Source organism: Rhineura floridana, chromosome 11 (genome assembly GCF_030035675.1).
Source record: "Rhineura floridana isolate rRhiFlo1 chromosome 11, rRhiFlo1.hap2, whole genome shotgun sequence".
NCBI lineage: Eukaryota > Metazoa > Chordata > Lepidosauria > Squamata > Rhineuridae > Rhineura > Rhineura floridana.
The window spans coordinates 11998914-12018624 of record NC_084490.1 but is presented as its reverse complement, the minus strand read 5'-3'; the positions used below and the strand labels follow the sequence as shown (position 1 = coordinate 12018624).

General features: G+C 42.2%; 2 protein-coding genes across 2 annotated transcripts; both read left to right on the top strand.

Annotated features, from left to right (window-relative positions):
- The first annotated feature begins 995 nt into the window (after positions 1 to 995).
- On the top strand, positions 996 to 7766 carry LOC133367371 (olfactory receptor 4Q3-like). Its single transcript, XM_061591471.1, has 2 exons — positions 996 to 1053; positions 6808 to 7766. Exons 1-2 carry the CDS (start codon positions 996 to 998, stop codon positions 7764 to 7766), a joined length of 1017 nt encoding a protein of 338 aa, XP_061447455.1.
- Positions 7767 to 17704: 9938 nt separating this feature from the next.
- Positions 17705 to 19711, top strand: LOC133367370 (olfactory receptor 4Q3-like). The gene is made up of 3 exons (XM_061591470.1): positions 17705 to 17729; positions 18341 to 18654; positions 19064 to 19711. The coding sequence occupies exons 1-3, from the start codon at positions 17705 to 17707 to the stop codon at positions 19709 to 19711; spliced, it is 987 nt and encodes a 328-aa protein (XP_061447454.1).

Genomic DNA, 19711 nt, shown 5'->3' with positions numbered 1-19711 from the left:
GATGACATCTGCATTTCTGAATGCTCATTTATTTATTTATACCCTACCTTTTCTCCAAGGAACTCAAGGTGCCATACATGGTTCTCCCCCTCCTCATTTAATTCTCACAGTAACCTTGTGAGGTAGACTAGGCTGAGAGGCAGTGACTAGCCCAAGGTCACCCAGTGAGCTTCATGGCTGAGTGGGGATTCAAATCATGGTCTCCCAGGTCCTAGTCTAACACTCTAACCACTACATCTCACTGGTTCTGTAAAGTATTATCCAATTATCCAAGCACTTTCTTATACTTTCAATGGAAAGGATATTTGAATGCATGTTGATAATGTGATATCTACATATTGCCCCAACTAGGCAATGATGCATGATTGGATTGAATCAAGAACCATTGGCCCAATTGTCTTGTAGTAATCTTATTCCAGCACCCACTCTCTCTTCTGACAGTTTCATATCCTTTTACAAAGAATTGAAGGGGGGGGAATCAATGAAAAGGATTTGGAAAAGAAATAGGGTCACAGAAGATGTCCTCCATTTTGGTTCAACATTAAAAAGGCCTCTGCTGGGACTGGAAGACATTCTCCACTGGGAATGAGAGACACTGATGCATTCCCTGGGATAAGATAGGAGTCAGAGAATCCCTGACAATAGCCTGAAGAACCCAGTATAATGGGACCATATTGATTTTCTTCCTTGTGACCCTAATTAGCAAAGCACCACTGTGAGTTTCTGGTTGTATCACTGTAGTCATCCTATCAAGATGCCTCATTAGATTTTGGCCATGTATCTCCCTTTTATCTCTATTACACATGACAAAATGCACCTAAGTGCCCTGGCTCCTAGCCCTACCTCTATGATGCAGTTATTATCTGTTTTGGCAAATGCATCTGAAAGGGGACCTGGGAGGTACCTCTGTGACCCCTTTCCCCATAGGGTCTAATTATGGGCCACTGAAATATCCCAGATGTGTTTCTTCTCTTAGCATAGAGAGAAAGAGAAGGATGTCTGTTCCCTTGTCAGAGAGACTGCTGGATTTTCCAGTGCTGGAACAAGAGAAAGGTAATGGATGGCTGCTTCTGATGTTTTCACATACTATATATGCTCATGGGGTCTGAACTGGTGGTGAATCAACAGGAACGAGACCTCAGGTCATAGCAGATAGTTCAGTGAAGATGTTGGCCCAGTGTGCAGCAGCTGTGAAAAAGGCAAATTCCACACTAGGGATCATTAGGAAAAGTACTGGGGGTGGGGAACCCCCCCCCCCGCTGATACCATAATGTCATCATATAAATCTATGGTGCAGCCACCTTTGGAATACTATGTACAGTTCTGGTTGCATCACCTCAAAAAGGATATTGTAGAGTTGGAAAAGGTTCAGAAAAGGGCAACCAAGATGATCAATGGGATGGAATGACTCCCCTGTGAGGAAAGGTTGCAGCATTTGGGGCTTTTTAGTTTAAAGAAAAGGCGAGTCAGAGGCGACGTGATAGAAGTGTATAAAACTATGCATGGCATTGAGAAAGTGGATAGAGAAAAGTTTTTCTCTCTTCCTCACAACACTAGAACTCATGGACATTCAATGACGTTGAATGTTAAAGATTCAGGACAGACAAAAGGAAGTACTTCTTCATGCAGCACATAAAATATGGAATTTGCTTCCACAAGAGGCAGTGATGGCCACCAACTTGGATGGCTTTAAAAGAGAATTAGACAAGTTCAAGGAGGATAAGGCTATCAATGGCTACTAGCCACAATGGCTGTGCTCTGCCTCCATAGTCGGAGGCATCTGAAAATCAATTTGGGACTTTTTGCTTTAGAGAAAAGGTGAGTAAGAGGTGACAGTGATGGCACAAGCTATGGCTGCATTTTGAGGGGGGGAAACGTTTGAAGAACCAGTCACGGATCTCTCACAAATGTATACTTTGGCCCTAGCAGATAGAGGCAGTTCACTATTCTCATTCCCTCTATTTCTACTGTTTAGGTTAAGAGTGCCATTCATTATAATCCCTATAATGGGGTCTAAAATAATGGAGGGGAGATTCTGCCAATGTGTGAGCCAGCATTCAGTTAGCACAGAGATGGATTTGGGTTTAAGGTCAATGAAAAGGTTGTTGAGATTTCCTCCACAATTTTATCTTTGCTTATCATGCAGATTATGCATCCCTTAATGCAGTTTTTGCTAACCTATGGTGCTTCAGATGTTGTTGGAGTATAACTCCTATCAGCCAAAGCCAGTATGGACAATAATTAGGGATTATGAAAAATTTAATCCAGCAACTTCTGGAGGGCCACAGGTTAGCCACCCCGGGCTTAATGGTTGGATTCACTTGTAGTTGAACTGCTGCTTTCAGAAATAGGTTGTGAATATTCATTCTTTAATAAAGTACATCATTTTTTAAAAAGGTCTTTGTAAGTATAAGACAAAATACCACTTCTCTGTCCAGGGCCTGAAGCCTTCTAGGCAGGAGCATATTTGTGGCAGGCCAGATAGTTGCCAGGAGGTCACTTCCAGGGCCTGCACACAAATTTGCCAGCACCTGGGAGGGACAAGCAGAGGGTATATAAGACCTTCCACCTGGCCCTATCCCTCCTTTTAAGCTAGACCACGGCACCCAGCCCACCCTCCTGGATTGCAGTGTGAGATTAGCTGGTCACCTTAGGTGAGATAGAGTATGTATTCTTTGTTCTTATCTGCAATTGATTGGAAGAGGAGGGGTTTTTTTGCCTACTCCGTACTGTATTTCTTGGTGGGTGCAGTTAGAGGTGGGTGCTAGATAATTAGGTTAATTGCCTTTGGTCACTTGGCAAGTGTGTGGAGGAGATGGATAGGAATGGTGAAGTACTCTGAGTCACTTTTAGGTGAATGGTGAGTCCAGAGAATTGCTCTCAGGGCTGTGAGGACTTGGGGGCAGGGTGAGGGCCATTATTAGGGTTAACTTTAGTCACTTATTCAGAGTTTGGAAACTTTGAGAGGGCACGAATCAGGAAGACCTCCCTCCTCCCTCCAAGTGCTGTGGCTGGTGGGACAAACTGGACTTAAGCCCAGCTTGACTCCTTGCAGGGTAGCCTTGCTTAGTAAGGACAGGCTTAGGAGCCTGATTGAGAGTTGTCGTTTTCCTGCACATATTCTCACTTCCCTATGCAGTTTAGCTTTAAATTTCATAACATTTCAATTGGGGTCAATAACGTGACCCTTATTTTAATCCCATGTCTGTGTCTTGCCTCTTTATCTTCAGTTCTTGTCTCAAAAAGTAGAATTAGGTTTCAGTAGCTGCCACTTGTGCTCAAATGAAAATTTCAAAGAAATCCAAAATTTGTCACACACAGAAATGCTCAACAGTCGGCTGAGACTTTTAGAACAGTTGGCCTTCAGTTTGTTTCTGAAATGTGTCACATGTATTAAACCTTAATTTTTCATAATCCATTTTAAAGCAGAGATGTCCGGCATGTCCTGCAGGATAGGACAGTGTTTTCTCCACTTAAAATACGCTTTTTGATTCCACCCCAAAAGCAGTAATTGGACCAGTTTTGGGATGGAAGAGCCTCAGAAACTTATGTGTATTTTAAAGACGATGCAATTATTTGGAGGGGCTCATGGGGGCATTCTGGCCATATGTAGCAAAAACACAGGGCAGACAATAAAGAGTCAGGACCTTGTATAGCTCACTATGAGGCTGGATGAAATGTCAGACCAGACACTAGGCTTACTGATGAGCTGGAAGTGATGCTACAGCAGTTATTCTGCAACCAACAGGGGATTGAAGTAGTCCTATAGGTACAGATCTTTATGAAGCTCTGCCTTGCTGGACAGAGCCATTTCAGGAGTTAAAAGGTCCGTGCTTCTTTACAAAAGTGCACACTTCATTGGAGTTAGAATGCCTCCAACAGCTTCTGGGCTTGTTCTGGTGGTGGTGAAGGATTGTCCTGGAATGGAGGTGGTTCAGAGGAAGAATCATAAGAAGCTAAAAAGAGGAACAGCTTCTTCATCTCCACGGGCTCAAGCACTATGCTTTTAATGTTGTATTTTAAAATTGTTGTAACTCACCTGGGACCTTTGGGTAAAGGGCAGGTAATAAATGATGATGATGATAATGTGTGCTGTGTTGTGTGGATTCTCTTTAATCCCCTTTGTGTGTGCTGTGCTTCCAAATGCTGGTTGTGAGGAGCATAAAGGGATTTGAACCCATGGTTGGAGGGATGCATGGAGACTTGCAGTATTGGGATCATTGCTGGCAGTGCTGCTAGAGCTGACAGAGTGGGGGCCCTGTGGCATCGTCTTGAGTGCTATGTGCGTGTGGTGAAGCATGGAACTATACTCAGGCCATGTCCCTGTCATCTGAATTGCCACCAGAGAGGCTTCTGAAGACCCATCTGATCTCAATGGGAGCAAAGAAGAATCAGAAATGGCTTCTCTTTGTCTAAATAATTGTGTTTTATTTAATGTAACAAGCATTTGTATTGATGCTTATCATTATAATAACCTTCTTGAACCTATTTTGTGAAGCCTGCCTGAAAAGCTGTATAGAAATACCTGAAATAAAGAAGTACTCCTTTGTTGAAGTCTGCCATGTCACTGGTGTGCCTCTGGCAATGGCTCAGGAACTCTTTTCTATTCTCAATGTCCTCTGACTTCTACCTTGATCTGACCACTCTGACTAGTGGAAGGGTAGTCAGTGTAGTGCTGTCCAGATGTTGCCGGACTATAACTTCCAGCATCCCTGACTATTTATGTTATTATTTATTTATTAAATTTATATTCTGACCTTCCTCCCAGAAGGAACCAAGGGTGGCAAACAAGTGACAAATCACTAAAAATATCTATAAAACATCTTAAAAACAAAATATAATAAAAAGAAAACATATTAAAAACAAAACTGCTTAAAAACATCTTTTTTAAAAAAAAAAACCTTTCAAAACATCTTAAAACAATTCCATCACAGCTGCAGACTGGGATAAGGTCTCTACTTAAAAGGCTTGTTGAAAGAGGAAGGTCTGCAGCAGGTGCCAAAAAGATGATGCCTATCTAATATTCAAAGGGAGGGAATTCCAAAGGGTAGGTGCCGCTACCCTAAAGGTCCATTTCCTATGTTGTGCGGAATGGGTCTCCTGAAGAGATGTTATCTGCAGCGGGCTCTGATCAACTGGGCGTATAAGGGGTAAGGTGATCTTTCAGGTATCCTGGTCCCAAGTTTCATAGTCATACAGCTTGATGGAAGGATAGGAGTTGCAGCCCAACAATGTCTGGAAGGCACCAAGCTGACTGTCACTTTACTAGTAGGTGGAGCTGTCAGTACTTCACTCACAGATAGGGGAGGTCTGTTTAAAATTACTGGAAAGGGCTGCAGCCCCTTGCCATAATCCCACTTAGGCTGGGATGCATGTTTTCCTATCCTACTGGGGCCACAGATACAAATGTAACAAATGGAGCTACCAGCTCCTGAACTGTAAGGAATCTCTTTCATTTTGCCAGTTTATGAGGAGCAGACAAAAAACAATAAAAAACCAGAAGAAACCATCAACATTAGTAACAAAGAAAATCATTTATGTCTCCGCTAGTCCTCCACAGTGTTAAGCAGACATAAAGCACCCGTTCCCATATAAGAACCGAAAAAGGGGGCACCAAGATTCAATGAAACATTTTATTCATCATGCTAAAATAAAACATTCCATAATCCATTTTTTCTTCAATGTTTTCATTTTTTCAGAAAAAAAAAACAAAAAAGGCTTCAGTAAAAAATGGGGGGAAATGGTTTTTTTCTGAATTTTTCCACTTTTTTTCCTGGGGCTTCACATCTCTACCCCTTCCTGAGTATTCTTTAAGGAGAAGATTAGAGCAGCAACTTCAAAGCACTTTATTCTTTGCAAAGACAAATTACAAACTCTTTAGCACAACTTCACCACGAGAAATTTCCTTCACAAGTGGGACCTGCAACAAATTGCTGTAGAGTGAAATGCTGGCATTTAGGATTCCAGTGACATGATTCTAAAGTCCCCTCTCACCTTGGTTTTTATTTATGCCTATTGAGCATGCTCAGCACTCTTTGTGGTTTGTTTGGAGGGCTCTCCCCCTTTAAGGCTTTCACCTCTTCTGCAAACCTCTCTTAGGCTTGCTAATCTCATAGTCTGTGTGCACCCCTTTCTTACCCTTTTTTTTTGTTTCAGTTCACCTCAAAATTCTTTCTACTTCTGCAAACCTCTTCCTGCTGATTGGTGTTGTGCCACAAATGTTCAGGTTCTTTGCACACAGATTATTTATATCTTATGTGTAAAGAGATCCTGCTTTGAATACACCTCTGTCTTGCAAATTTAACATGCAATGGGGAGACTAAATTCTGGTTAAATAAAATACTGCTTGTAGGCTGCAGAAATATCAGCTTCTAAGTGTACTAAATTATGCAAAAATTCTGCATCTTTGTTCCACACCCCACACACCCCAATATCTACAGTGCACTGGGGAAGATAATTCCATGTGCCTTTTTCTTCCTATTCGTTTTCTGATTGCTGGTTTGGCAGAAAAGACTTGAATGAATCGTCTTGATTTACAGAGTACCATAATCCAAGTCATATCTTGTGGGACCTTGAGGACCCACTGTCTAGTTGAGTTGGTATTCTAGCTTCTATTCTAACCATTTAAAATGAGATATTGCAATAAACACTTGCTTTAGTATAAAGTGTATTTACTGAATCTCATTATCTGAGGTTATTTTTATCGTTGAAGAGATCAGAATAGTTGTTGCTGTCATCTTTGAACAATATAGGATGGATTGATGAAAGCTGCTCATGGTAACACCCTGTTGTCTCTCCCCCACTCAGGTTCAGCCACCTCCATGAACACCTCCACTGTCACTGAATTTGTCTTTCTGGGTCTCCCCCACTCCCGCTCTATCCAACTCCTACTCTTTCTCCTGGTCTTGGCCTGCTACATGGCAATCCTACTGGGCAATCTCCTCATTGTGGTGACTGTGCATGCAGAGCCCCGACTCCTCCAGTCGCCCATGTACTTATTCCTGGGCAATTTATCCATCATTGATACTGCAGTGGGTTCCGTGGCAGTCCCCAAGATGTTGGCAGAACTAGCAAGCTATGGCAAAACCATCTCACTTGGAGGTTGTATGACCCAGATCTTCTTCCTGCACTTCTTTGGTGGTTCAGAGATGCTCCTCCTCACTCTCATGGCCTACGATCGGTATGTGGCCATCTGTCACCCTCTGATGTACATGACCACAATGAACCGCTCACATTGCAGGAGGCTCCTAGTGTCCTGCTGGGTTGGAGGCCTCATCCATTCCAGCACCCAACTGGTCCTGCTCCTCCGGCTCCCATTCTGTGGTCCAAACAAACTGGATAATTTCTACTGTGATGTCCCACAGGTGGTCAAACTGGCTTGTGCTGATGTCTATGTCACTGAAATACTCATGGTGGCCAACAGTGGCCTCCTATCCCTGGTTTGCTTATTTATCGTGCTAGTTTCATATGCTGTCATTCTGGCCACCCTTCGAGGCTACTTCAGGGAGAGTGGCAGGAAGGCTCTGTCTACCTATGGCTCTCACCTCACAGTGGTCAATCTCGTTTTTGTGCCTTGTCTCTTTGTGTATCTTGTACCTTCCTCCAGCTCCAATGTAGACAAGATGGCTTCCATATTCTACACTATAGTCACCCCAGCCCTCAACCCAATGATATATACTCTAAGGAATCGGGAAATGAGGGAGGCTATGGGACGATTGAAGAATCAGTGCATTTTCTCCCATTTTCCTGCAAAGGGACAAAAGTGACTTCTTCTCAAAATTCTTATGTCTGTTACTATGCCCCATGTCTCTCCTGGTTCCAGAATGGCTTTGTCACTTCAGCCTACAAATGATTAGCTGTCCATATAGTTATAGGTCCTTTGGGCACATTTAAGTGGCTACTAACTCAGAATTTCTTTCCTTGTATGGTGTACCACATACCAGTGGGACTCTCCTATTCACCCTGAAGGAAGACAGGACAAAGCACAGGTCACTCCAATACAAGTAGAAAGGAAGAAACAAAAGGCAGTAGAGACTATGGATGGGACGGACAATCCAGTGGTGTTGACCTGCAAGGTGTGTGCAGTGTTTGTTTTCTTGCCTGAGAACAACATGGCTTACACGTGCAACAAGTGCAAGCTGCTGGCACTGTTGGAAGAAAAATGAGGGGCTTGGAACTGTGGGTGGCCACACTGAAGAGTATAAGGGAAGACAAAGAGTGCTTATATAAAATGCTGGAACAACAACAGCAAAGAGAAGTACAGGATGTGGAAGAACAACAGCTGTGTGCAGGGGGTTGGACTCGATGGCCTACAAGGCCCCTTCCAACTCTATGATTCTATGATTCTATGTTGAAGCAGGAGACTATTGTGGAAAGCAACAACGAAGTGGAAGAAACTCCGTGGAAAAGAGTGACAGGAGCAGAAAAGCTAGAAGACACCCTTCACCGGTGGAACTACCGAACTGCTTCCAGGCACTTGATGAGACTAGAAGACAGCCTGCAGAGAAAGAATTACAGGAGACCACACACAACAGTAAGCGAGAGGCTGAAGCTCAGTCAAGCAGAGGCAATGAAACCATGCTCCATGACAACAAGAAGAGAAGAGTAGTAGTAGTGGGAGACTCCCTACCACGTGGGATTGAAACCCAAGAATCCCAAGAAGATCCATGGATGCCAGCTATGTTGTCTCTTTGGAGAATGGATGTGACAGAAGGTTGCCATCACTCATAAAGCCCACTGACAGATATCCCTTTCTTCTCATCCTTGTGGGAACAAATGATACTGCCATGTGGAGCTATGAAGAAATCACATCAGACTTTGAAGCTCTGGGAAGGAAACTCAAGGAGTTTGCAGCCCATATAGTTTTCTCATCCATCCTTCCAGTACTTAGAAGATGAGTGGAAAGAGAAAGAAAAATACTCAGAGTGAATGACTGGCTATGAAGATTGTGCTGACATGAGAAATTTGGATTATGGGACCATGGGCTACGCTTCTTGGAAGATGAACTGCTTGCAAGTGATGGATTGCACCTCCCAAGGAATGAAAAGAATGTGTTTGGCCACAGCATGGAGAACTTAATCAGGAGAGCTTTAAACTGAAACCTAAGGGGGAGGGAGATGTAAACTTGGTGGTAACAACTAACAAATTCCTTCAAAGAAAAAAGGGGGAAGACAGCAGAAGAAGCCAATATGGTTTCATAAAAAGCTTAGAGATGACTTGAAAAAAAAAGACAAATACAGAAAGTGGAAGGAAGGCTAGGCCACAAAGGAAGAGTACAGACAGGTAGGATGGAATTTCAGGGATCCCGTCAGGAAGGCTAAAGTTAAGAATGAGCTGAGCTTAGTGAGAGATGCTAAAAGCAACAAAAAAGCTTTCTTTAGGTAACCTAGGGAGGTGGTGGGCTCTCCAACACTGGAGGCATTCAAGAGGCAGCTGGACAGGCACCTGTAGGGTATGCTTTAAGTTGGATTCCTGCACTGAGCAGGGGGTTGGACTCGATGGCCTTAAAGGCCCCTTCCAAGTCTATGATTCTATAAGATGCTATTCAAAACACATGCCTGCACATATAGAGAGAAATGGACTCCTTGAATCAATGTGGTGCAGTTAGTGGTTAGAGAATTATACTCAGACAGTTCACACACCCAGCTACAAACAAGTCTACAATAATGATGCGGAGATGAGCTACAAAGGGATTCTGTCAATGTATATAACAGTTAGCAAAATAATAGATTTAGAGTTTGAGGTGAATGTGAAGGTTGGTCACAGTTCCTTCCACAATCAAAACCTTGCTCAATACATGCATCCCTTAATTCAAGGGTAGATAAATTGTGGCCCTGCAGAAGTTGTTGGATGCTAATTTCCATCAGCCCCAGCCAGCATGACCAATGGTCAGGGAAGATGGGAGCTGTAGTCCAACAAGATTTGTAGGATCACAGATTAGCCACACCTGCCTTAATGGTTGGATTGAATTCAAAGTGAACTGTTGCTTCAAGAAAGACATTGTGAATATTTATGCTTTAATAAAGTACACATCATGACATAATTATAAACTTTTTTTCAAATAAAACTATGGCTTTCCTTGAAACAAAGAAAGAAAAATATTACAGTTGTCATAAGGGGAAAAAAAGAATAATTATGTTTCAGTATGTACCATTATTGCTCAAATGGGAATTTCACACAAGTGTGTGTTTTGTGTCTCAAAACAATGGCTGTGAGCAGCATAAAGGGATTTGAACCACTGCTTGGAGGGATTGCTTGGGACTTGCAGTATTGGGGTCATTGCTGGCAGTGCCACTAGGCCTGGTGTGTTGTGGGGGACCTGCAACATCATCTTGTATGTTGTATTTTATGTGGGTAGTGATGCATGGGTGTTTGTTCAAATCATGTTACTGTCATCCTGAATTACTGAATGGCTTCTGAAGAATCATCATCAGTCTCTCGCGTTCAGAGAAGGATCAGAAACAGCTTCTTCTAATGTTTACAGATGCCATTTCTGTTCTAATGTACCATTTTTATAGATGCTTGTCATTTTAATAATCTTGTGCAAACCATGTTGTAAAGTCCGCCTGAAAAGTGGCCTATAAATGCCTTCAATAAATTAGTACATATATATAGTACATACTGCTCTGTAGAGGTCTCTGTCAGGCAGGCAGACATTTCACTGTGTGCATCTAATGATGATTTAGGAATTAAGTCTTCTCTATTCTTCCAACCCAGTCTTCCAACCCTTGCTTTGTTCTGATGGAAGGCAACATCTTTGGGTCTGACAACAAGTAAGGAAGAACGAGTGGGTGGTGTTGCTAGGTGATCCAAGTTTTTTTAAAAACTAGTGGGAGATCCTACACCCTCTGCACTGCAGCCATCTTCAGAAACCTTCCATTTGGATGGGAAGCAGGTTATCCTGTTTCAAGGGCCCACATGAGACAGAGTCACATGAGCCAGTCTGCTGAATTGTCACCAATGGATACATTTCAGAATCTCATCCATCTCTCTGGCCCAGACATGGAAAAAGGTGATGTCCGTCTGTCAAAATCCCTACTTGTCTGCATCTCCCATCTAGACATTATTTTGGACTCAGAGAGGCTCTGCTTGTTGCCTGTGTTGTCCTAAAGTGCTACAAGTCAGAATTTCATCAGGAGTTTTGAGACGTTAGGTCAGGTCCTCACCACATACAATGAACACAGTGATGGGGAGAGATGAGACTTCCTTACTGCACAATTTCAACCAATCCGGGCTTACATCAGGGGTGGGGAACCATTTCAGCCTGAGGGCCACATTCCTCACTTGGCAACCCCCCAAGGGCCACATGTCAGTGATAGGTGGGGCCAGTGGCAAAAAGGGGAGGAGCAATGAATGTATATTTTTACCTTTGTACAATAGGCTAGTTTCTATACACATTTCACCCACTCTATCCTCTGTCCAAACAAGCAATAAGCATTATCAGAGTTCAAGGACATTTTCCAACTAGGCAAAAATGCTTGAGGTGCAAAACAGGGACAGTTGGTGTGTGGCCCCGGGAGAGTTCCAAGGGCCACATAGACAGGCCTGAGGCCGCATTAGGCCACTGGGCCTGAGGCTCCCCATCCCTGCCTTATATAGTGACATGATGACATAATGCATGATAATTCCCCAATGGGCAACCGAAACCCTCCCATTGTCCTTGCTCTGAGTGGAGATGGAAAAGGGAAGGCATGAAATAACATACACTATCATACTATGCTACACTGGGAGTTGCTCTGCCCATTTGTTCTGTGTGGCAAGACTTTCCTCCGTACCAGCTGAAGACAAGCCTTTCTTAGTCATGACTCATTGTAGCTAAATGCGAGGATGGAGATGTGCATATGAGTATCCATTCACATGTGCCTTACTTTGAAAGTAACACCATGTGATTGGATGATGTCTGCATTGCCAGATACCCATCCAGTTAATACCCACCACTCTTTGTTGCTTTCAATGGAAATAATATTTTAATGTCTCTTGACATGTGTGTCCCCACATTCACGTTTTGGCCAAACTAGACAATGACACATGATTGGATTGATTCATGAACCATTGGCCCAATTGGTCTGGAGAAATCATATTCCAATACCTAGGCTGCAGACACACTAGTTGCTTTGAATGGGGTTTTTTTCAGCTGCGTTTTGAAATTACTCTGACCACAGCTGGATACATCTCCCTTCCCTGCTGCTGATTAGGACCGCCCACAGCAAAGCATTGAGCCAATTACTGTATCTGTTTGAGCCTATAGCAAAGCACTTTCATTGGATGCACCTGGAGTGGCAACAGGGTTGATGGCCAATCAGTTTTGAAGTCTGTGTGAAGCTGACCAAGGTAAAGCTGCAACTTCCAAGGTTTTGTGGTGAAAGGGGGTGGAGTTTTATTAGTGTTGTGTGTCTGCAAGTGTGTATCTACCTCTCTTTTCCCATAGTTTCATATCCTTTTACAAAGGAATGAGTCAACAATTAACTGAAAAGCAGGGACATGTTTAGCAGGGAAATCAGGTAACAAACCATGCCCTCCATTTTGGCTCAACATTAAAAAGGCCTCCAGTGGGACTGGTACACCTTGATGGCATCTCCTGGGATGGATGGGACTCACAGAATCCTAAACCAGAACCTAAGAAATTCAGTGTGATGGGATCATAATGATTATCTTCCTTGTGATTCCAAATTGCATAACACCATAATGACTTTTTGGTTGTCATGCTGTAGTTATCATCTCAAATATCCTCTTTGAATTTCAACCACATATATACAGTTTTTTTCTAGTGCAGGAGACCAAAGGGACTCAGGAGTTCTGGCTCCTAGCCCTGCCTCTATGATGCAGCAATTATCTGTTTTGGCAAAGACAATGGGGAGCTGGGATCTGCCTCTGTGACCCCCTTCTTCCCAGGGCATAATCATGGGCTGCTGAAATATTCCATATGTGTTTCTTGGCTCACTATAGAGGGAAAGAGCAGGACCCTTGACAGAGAGGCTACTGGATTTTCAGGTACTGGAAACTGAGAAAAGTAATAGATGGCTGCTATTGATGTTTTTGGTTCTTCAAATAATTGTCTGTGGCCATTACCTCTAGCCCTGGTTGAGGAACAGACTGATCTAATAGCACAGACAGGCACTGCTGGTCTCTGACTCTCTGTTCTAGAAAAAGAATAGGGCTTCAGAAGAGATGGTAGGTCTCAACAAAGATGAGAAAACCATTATGCTGTGCTTGAGAGCTTTTGAAGGCATCTGCCTGTCCATTGTTGCAAACAAATTGCTGGGTTAGAGGGACCTTTGGCCTGATCCACTATCTGTTCTTATCCTTGTGCTTAAGAATAAAAGATAAGGCAGGGAATCAGGATTTCTGAGTTCTATTTTGACATCTCCTTATTGATGCAATTGCGGGTAATCCAGTGCTCGCTCTTAAGCCCTGACGGTGGTCTTGTTACAAAGAGATAAGAGGAGACTAGTTACACAAAAGTGAGAGCTATTTCGCTAAGGGCGGTATATAAATTGAAATAATAAATAAATAATAAATAAATTTAAGTCTGAGGGGTGGGATGTTATCTTCCTCTGAAGTTTGAACAGTTCATGGAGGAGGGAATGGTCTGATCTGAATTGTCTCAGGGATTAATCTGTTGATCTTCTCAGTACTTTGGTCAACAAAAGTATCTGAATAGTATCAGTAAAAACCCTAGTTATAATTAAACTATCATATAATCTGTCTTTCTTGGCCAGCAATATGTTTGATATTCTTTTACAGCTAAATGTGAGAATACACCTTACTCAAGTGTATTTTAATTGTATTTTATGTATTTTAATTTATTTTAATGTTTTTGTGATTTTACTGTTTATAATTTTGTTATGTACATGTTTGATTTTATTTTTGTAAGCCGCCCTGAGTGCCCTATTACAGGGTAGAAGGGTGGGATAGAAATATTTTAAATAAATAAATAAAAATTAACGCTTTTCTTCTGAATCTTTCTTTGTCCTTGCCGTGGGATCACAGGAGACCTACAGTCCTAGAGGATATCCTAAGGCAAACTGATGCTGGCTGAAAACAAAGGATCTGAGAAATAGAGGGGAGTCTTGAAGCCGTGAATGGTGCTCTTAAGTGGGCACTGAATGTTGTGGGCTTGGGGCTCCAGGATCTTCTCAAGCTGTTAGAGACAAGGTGGAGGTTTCACTGTGGGGCCACTAAGTCATTGATATATGTCTGTTTTTAGTGAGAAATATTTAGTGAAGGTTGTATAGATGCTCATGGGGGGGGAGAGATGGATTTGGATGTGTTCATTGTCCCAGGCATGCAGAATTGTTTTGGTGGTGTCTTTGAATCTCTCGCTGTTGCTTGTGGTTGTGAGGGTGCCTTGCTCTCAATCTGATAATAGTGACGTTTGTTAGTTGCATTGTAAGTTCCACTGGAATGGATTGTTAGTTGGGAGGGGCTGTAACTCCGTGGTACATTGGAACATAGAAATGTAGGAAGCTGCCTTATACCATGTCAGACCATTGGTCCACCATTCTAGCTCATTATTGTTTACAATGACTGGCAGCGACTGAGTTGCAGACCAGAAGCCTTTCTCAGCTTTACCTGGAGATGCCAGAGATTGAATGTGGGACCTTTTGCATGCAAGGCAGATGCTCTACCACTGAGTTATGGTCCATGCTTTACACATGCTTTGAATAAAAATGGTCCAACGTTCTATCCCCAGCACCTCAAAGTAGGTCTGCGGAAAGACTCCTTCCTGGAAACCTGGAAAGTCATTGCCAGATAGTATTGACAATCCTGAGTGAGATGGACCAATGCTCTGACTTGGTAAGAGACAGTTTCCTGTACTGCTACGTACATGAATCCACTGAATGAGAGCTTCTGTCTGCTTTCAACTTGACAACATAGTCACTGGCCACCAAGCAATTGCAGAATGTAGACAGCCTTATTTAATGTGTACAGGTATAGTGCTTACTAGTCATGGATAAGTGAACGATGGACCCTTCAGAATACAGGATACAAGCTTCTATGACAGTAATCCTATCTGCACTTCCTGGGAGTAGGTCCCGTTGTACTTAATGGGGCTTAATTTAGAGATGGTGAGGATTACATAGCAATCCTCACAGTCCTTAGGATGTCATCTAGGACTACTTATCTCTTTGTAACCACTTGAATCCAAGAGTGTGTTGTGCTAATCTCCTGGTGTGTATAAATCTTGATTCTTTCTTTTTGCTCTTTGACAGCCAGTAGAAGCTGGTTGAGTAGCAAATGGCTTTTGATGTTGGCTTCAGGGCCAATGAAAACAAGTGACTTGGGGGCTGGTAGTAAAAGCCATCACTGCATTTTTGGGGAGGAAAGGAGAAAAAACATTTGAAGATCAAGTCATAGTTCTCTCACTAATGTATATTTTGGCCCTAGTAGATAGGGGCTGTTAACTATTACCATTCCCTCTATTTCTGATGCATAGGCTGAGAGCATCATTCATCATTTACTCCAATGGCACCAGTACATTTACATTTACTTGTTAAAATAATTTCTCAGTATGAAGTTATGATAATATGTTCTATTTCTTCTTTGTAAGCAATGGAGTGCTTTTTTAAAAAACTGGTGTAATCCCCTTAAATAATTCTGAGTAAAGACTGAGAATATCCTTCTGGCGGGTATGCGTTAACATGGATTCCTGAATAGAGCAGGGGATTGGATTCAATGGCCTTACAGGCCTCTTCCAACTATACTATTCTATGATTCTATTCTAAGACAGATTGCCCTGTTTCTGCTAGACCGCTGAATTCTGAGGTTCTTGCAAAGGTAGGTGGACCTTGGTCAGATCCAGCAAGTTACTCCTTTTGTACTTAAGCTGAAGCAAAAATTCTCAGGATCCCTTCATACAACTTAGTTATTAAGAAATTCATGCATTCTATACACCTCTTCTTTGTAAATTTAAAACATATTGTTGGCCCAGACACAAATTTATTCTGCATCTTTGTTCTCCAAAATATCTTCAATGCATTGGGGAAGAAAATCCCATTTTTTTAATAGTTGCATTATTGCTGGTTTGGCCGGAAAGACTTGAGTGAAACTTCCTGATTTACACATTTTTTTATATTTTCATATATTGTGTGACTCTGAGGATCCACTGAAAAACTGAGCTAGTATCCTGGATTCTATTCTGTTTAAACATAGAGATTCTAATAAACATCCACTTTAATTTTGCCTTTGCATAGTGTGATAAAAATGAGTTAAAACAATGATATGATATATAATATGGAGACTGAAGATTAAGTGGTGATTATTCATCTGTTGTGCAGCCCACATAACAATGTGCCAGGTATGTCCATAGCTTTCCTACATTAAGGTCTAAGAATTTGTACAGATGGTAAAATTAACAAATAGAATTAGAACCAGGGAAAACAGGAAACAAGGAAATATAGGTTACTGGAACAACAGAACACAAGATGCAATAAATCCATATGCAATATTGGAAGATATATCCATACAGAACATTTTTCTCGTTTTCACTGTTATTGTTTTTAAAGTACAAGAACACCCCTCACCAGTTCACCAGTATTTTATTATTGGTGGGGGGAGAGGAAGGTGTACAATGAATGGATTTTTTAAAGATATATTTTTGTATATAGCAAACAACATCATATATATCAGAAGTATATATCATCTTATATTATTAGTATTTTATATTTAGAATGATTTATTTATTTAGAATGATTTATCTATATAGACAACAGAAAGTAATATTCATATCAGTGATGATGCATATCACAATATGTTCTTCTGAATTATATAAATAAAATATATTAAATAATTAAAAAGATGAGTTGACTTTACTGAATCTCATCTTAGGTTATTTTTATCCACAGGTTAAAATATCACAATAGTTGGTTGTTCTGGATTGTATTCAACTAAGTCCTACACAGAGTAGACTCACTGAAATGAATACACTTTTAGAATCACTTTAGAGTCTGTATGAAATATTTCTATAAATGTAAAACTGATTCAGCAAAAATTGGTATTCCAGGTATATTGGATCCCCCAATGTCTTTATAGGAAGGCATCATCTAACTCAGGGCTTATCCACACGGGAGCCTAACTTCGTACTACAGAAACTGCTTTTACCATCACAATAGCTTTTCAAGGTCCACACTTCTTGCTCAATAGTAGCTTCCAATCCACTGTTTTTCTTTCACACAAGTAGGCTTTCCTCTGGAAAGATTTAGTATCACTGTTTTCTTGTGGCCCTGCCCCCAGTTTAACATGTTTACTCCTTCCAGAGTATCAATATTGCTAATGGAGAAGGGGAGGGTTGTTTGGCCAGTTTCATATAGTTTCTTGTCAATTGCACACCTCTCCCAGCAGAGCATTGGGGTGTAATTGACATGAGACTATATGAAACTGATTAGAGGAGTGATTGAGTGAAAGGCAACATAGGCAGAGACTGTGGCAGCTTTTGCAGGGGCAGAGAGAGAGGAAGTAGTGATGTGGCATAAGAGAGCCTGCCCACTAAAAACAAAGAAAAATCAAAGCAAAGCGCCTACATGAAGGAGTGCAGTGAAGCTGAGACGGTTTTTCCTTTCCTTTTTGCATTATAATTGGATTGGGTTGATACAGATTTAAAGGGGAAAACTGCATTACAGCTTCTGCTTGCCTGCAACATCATGTGAACCATATGAATTACAAAGGGATACAAGTAGCACCAGACAGAAACTAAATCACCGTATGGATGAGCCCACAGATAGATGCTGGAGGTACAATGGTGGAAATGCATTCATTGAGGCATATGACTTGAGCATGTCCAGTGACACTCCTTTTTGCTCAGAAGTTGTTGCCCATATTAACCTTGTAGTGGCACAATACTTGAATTTTGCACAGGTCAATGAACTTTTAAATTATGTTATATTCTTCTGATATGGGGATTAATGGTAGGGCTACAAGAATGGGCTTTATGTGCCCTAAGAGTTGGTAAGAGAAATAGCCACCAAATATTACATAATGGTTTGATGACCTAAATGACCTTGCTACATTTGAGCATACCTTCTGTAAACGCCATCTTCATCTGGATACGTATTTGGACATTTGGTTGGCATATATTAATCTATGTGAGTAAACTAAATGGAGGTTTAAATGTTTTGTTAATGTGAGCTGTCAGGTTTTTTTCCCCCTCTTTCCTTTTTTCTTAATGAATGCAATTTAAAAATTAATAAACAAGAAATTAATAAACCTAAGTTAGTTCAGGTGCATGAACTTCAGTGGGTCTACTCTGAGTAGGAGTAACACCTCCTGTGTTGTCTTTGAACAGTAAATGATAGATTCATGAAAGCTGCTCATGGTAACACCCTGTTGTCTTTCCACTGCTCAGGTTCAGCCACCTCCATGAACTCCTCCACTGTCACCGAATTTATCTTCCTGGGTCTCTCCTACTCCCGCTCTATCCAGATCCTACTCTTTCTCCTGGTCTTGGTCTGCTACATGGCAATCCTACTGGGCAACCTCCTCATTGTGGTGACTGTGCATGCAGAGCCCCGACTCCTCCAGTCGTCCATGTATTTCTTCCTAGCTGGTTTATCCATCATCGATACTAGTGTGGGTTCTGTGGCTGTCCCCAAGATGGTGGCAGACCTGGCCAGCTCTAGCCAGACCATCTCATTTGGAGGTTGTATGACCCAGATATTCTAGATAATACTAGAACTCGTGGACATTCAAAGAAGCTGAATGTTGGAAGATTCAGGACAGACAAAAGGAAGTACTTCTTTACTCAGCGCATAGTTAAACTATGGAATTTGCTCCCACAAGATGCAGTAATGGCCACCAGCTTGGATGGCTTTAAAAGAAGATTAGACAAATTCATGGAGGACAGGGCTATCAATGGCTACTAGCCATGGTGGCTGTGCTCTGCCACCCTAGTCAGAGGCAGCATGCTTCTGAAAACCAGTTGCCGGAAGCCTCAGGAAGGGAGAGTGTTCTTGCACTCGGGTCCTGCTTGCAGGCTTCCCCCAGGCACCTGGTTGGCCACTGTGAGAACAGGATGCTGGACTAGATGGGCCACTGGCCTGATCCAGCAGGCTCTTCTTATGTTCTTATGTTCCTGCACTTCTTTGGTGGTACAGAGATGTTCCTCCTCACCCTCATGGCCTATGATCGCTATGTGGCCATCTGTCACCCACTGACGTACACAGCCACAATGAACCGCCCGCATTGCATGAGGCTCCTCATATCCTGTTGGGCTGGAGGCTTCATCCACTCCAGCACCCAACTGGTCCTGCTCCTCCGGCTCCCGTTCTGTGGACCAAACAAACTGGACAATTTCTACTGCGAATTCCCACAGGTGGTTAAACTGGCTTGTGTTGATACCTATGTCACTGAAATACTCATGGCAGCCAACAGCGGCCTCCTCTTCCTGGTTTGCTTCCTTGTCCTGCTAGTCTCATATGGTGTCATCCTGGCCACCCTTAGAGGCCACTTCAAGGAAAGTGGCAGGAAGGCTCTTTCCACTTGTAGCTCTCATCTGTCAGTGGTCAGCCTCTTTTTTGTGCCCTGCCTCTTAGTGTATCTTGTACCTTTCTCCAGCTCTAGTGTGGACAAAATGGCTTCCATATTCTATACCACCATCACTCCTGCCCTCAACCCTATTATATATACTCTAAGGAATCAGGAAATGAAGGAGGCTATGGGCCGGTTGAAAAAACAATGCCATTTCTTCTACTCTTCTGTAAAAGGAGAAAATGTGTAA

Coding starts and splice junctions, on each gene's coding strand:
- LOC133367371 (XM_061591471.1), top strand. CDS start 996: ATGTCTGTTCCCTTGTCAGAGAGACTGCTGGATTTTCCAGTGCTGGAA. Junction 1,054..6,807: donor AGTGCTGGAACAAGAGAAAG/GTAATGGATGGC, acceptor TCCCCCACTCAG/GTTCAGCCACCTCCATGAAC.
- LOC133367370 (XM_061591470.1), top strand. CDS start 17,705: ATGAGCCCACAGATAGATGCTGGAG. Junction 17,730..18,340: donor CCCACAGATAGATGCTGGAG/GTACAATGGTGG, acceptor TCCACTGCTCAG/GTTCAGCCACCTCCATGAAC. Junction 18,655..19,063: donor GTTGTATGACCCAGATATTC/TAGATAATACTA, acceptor TATGTTCTTATG/TTCCTGCACTTCTTTGGTGG.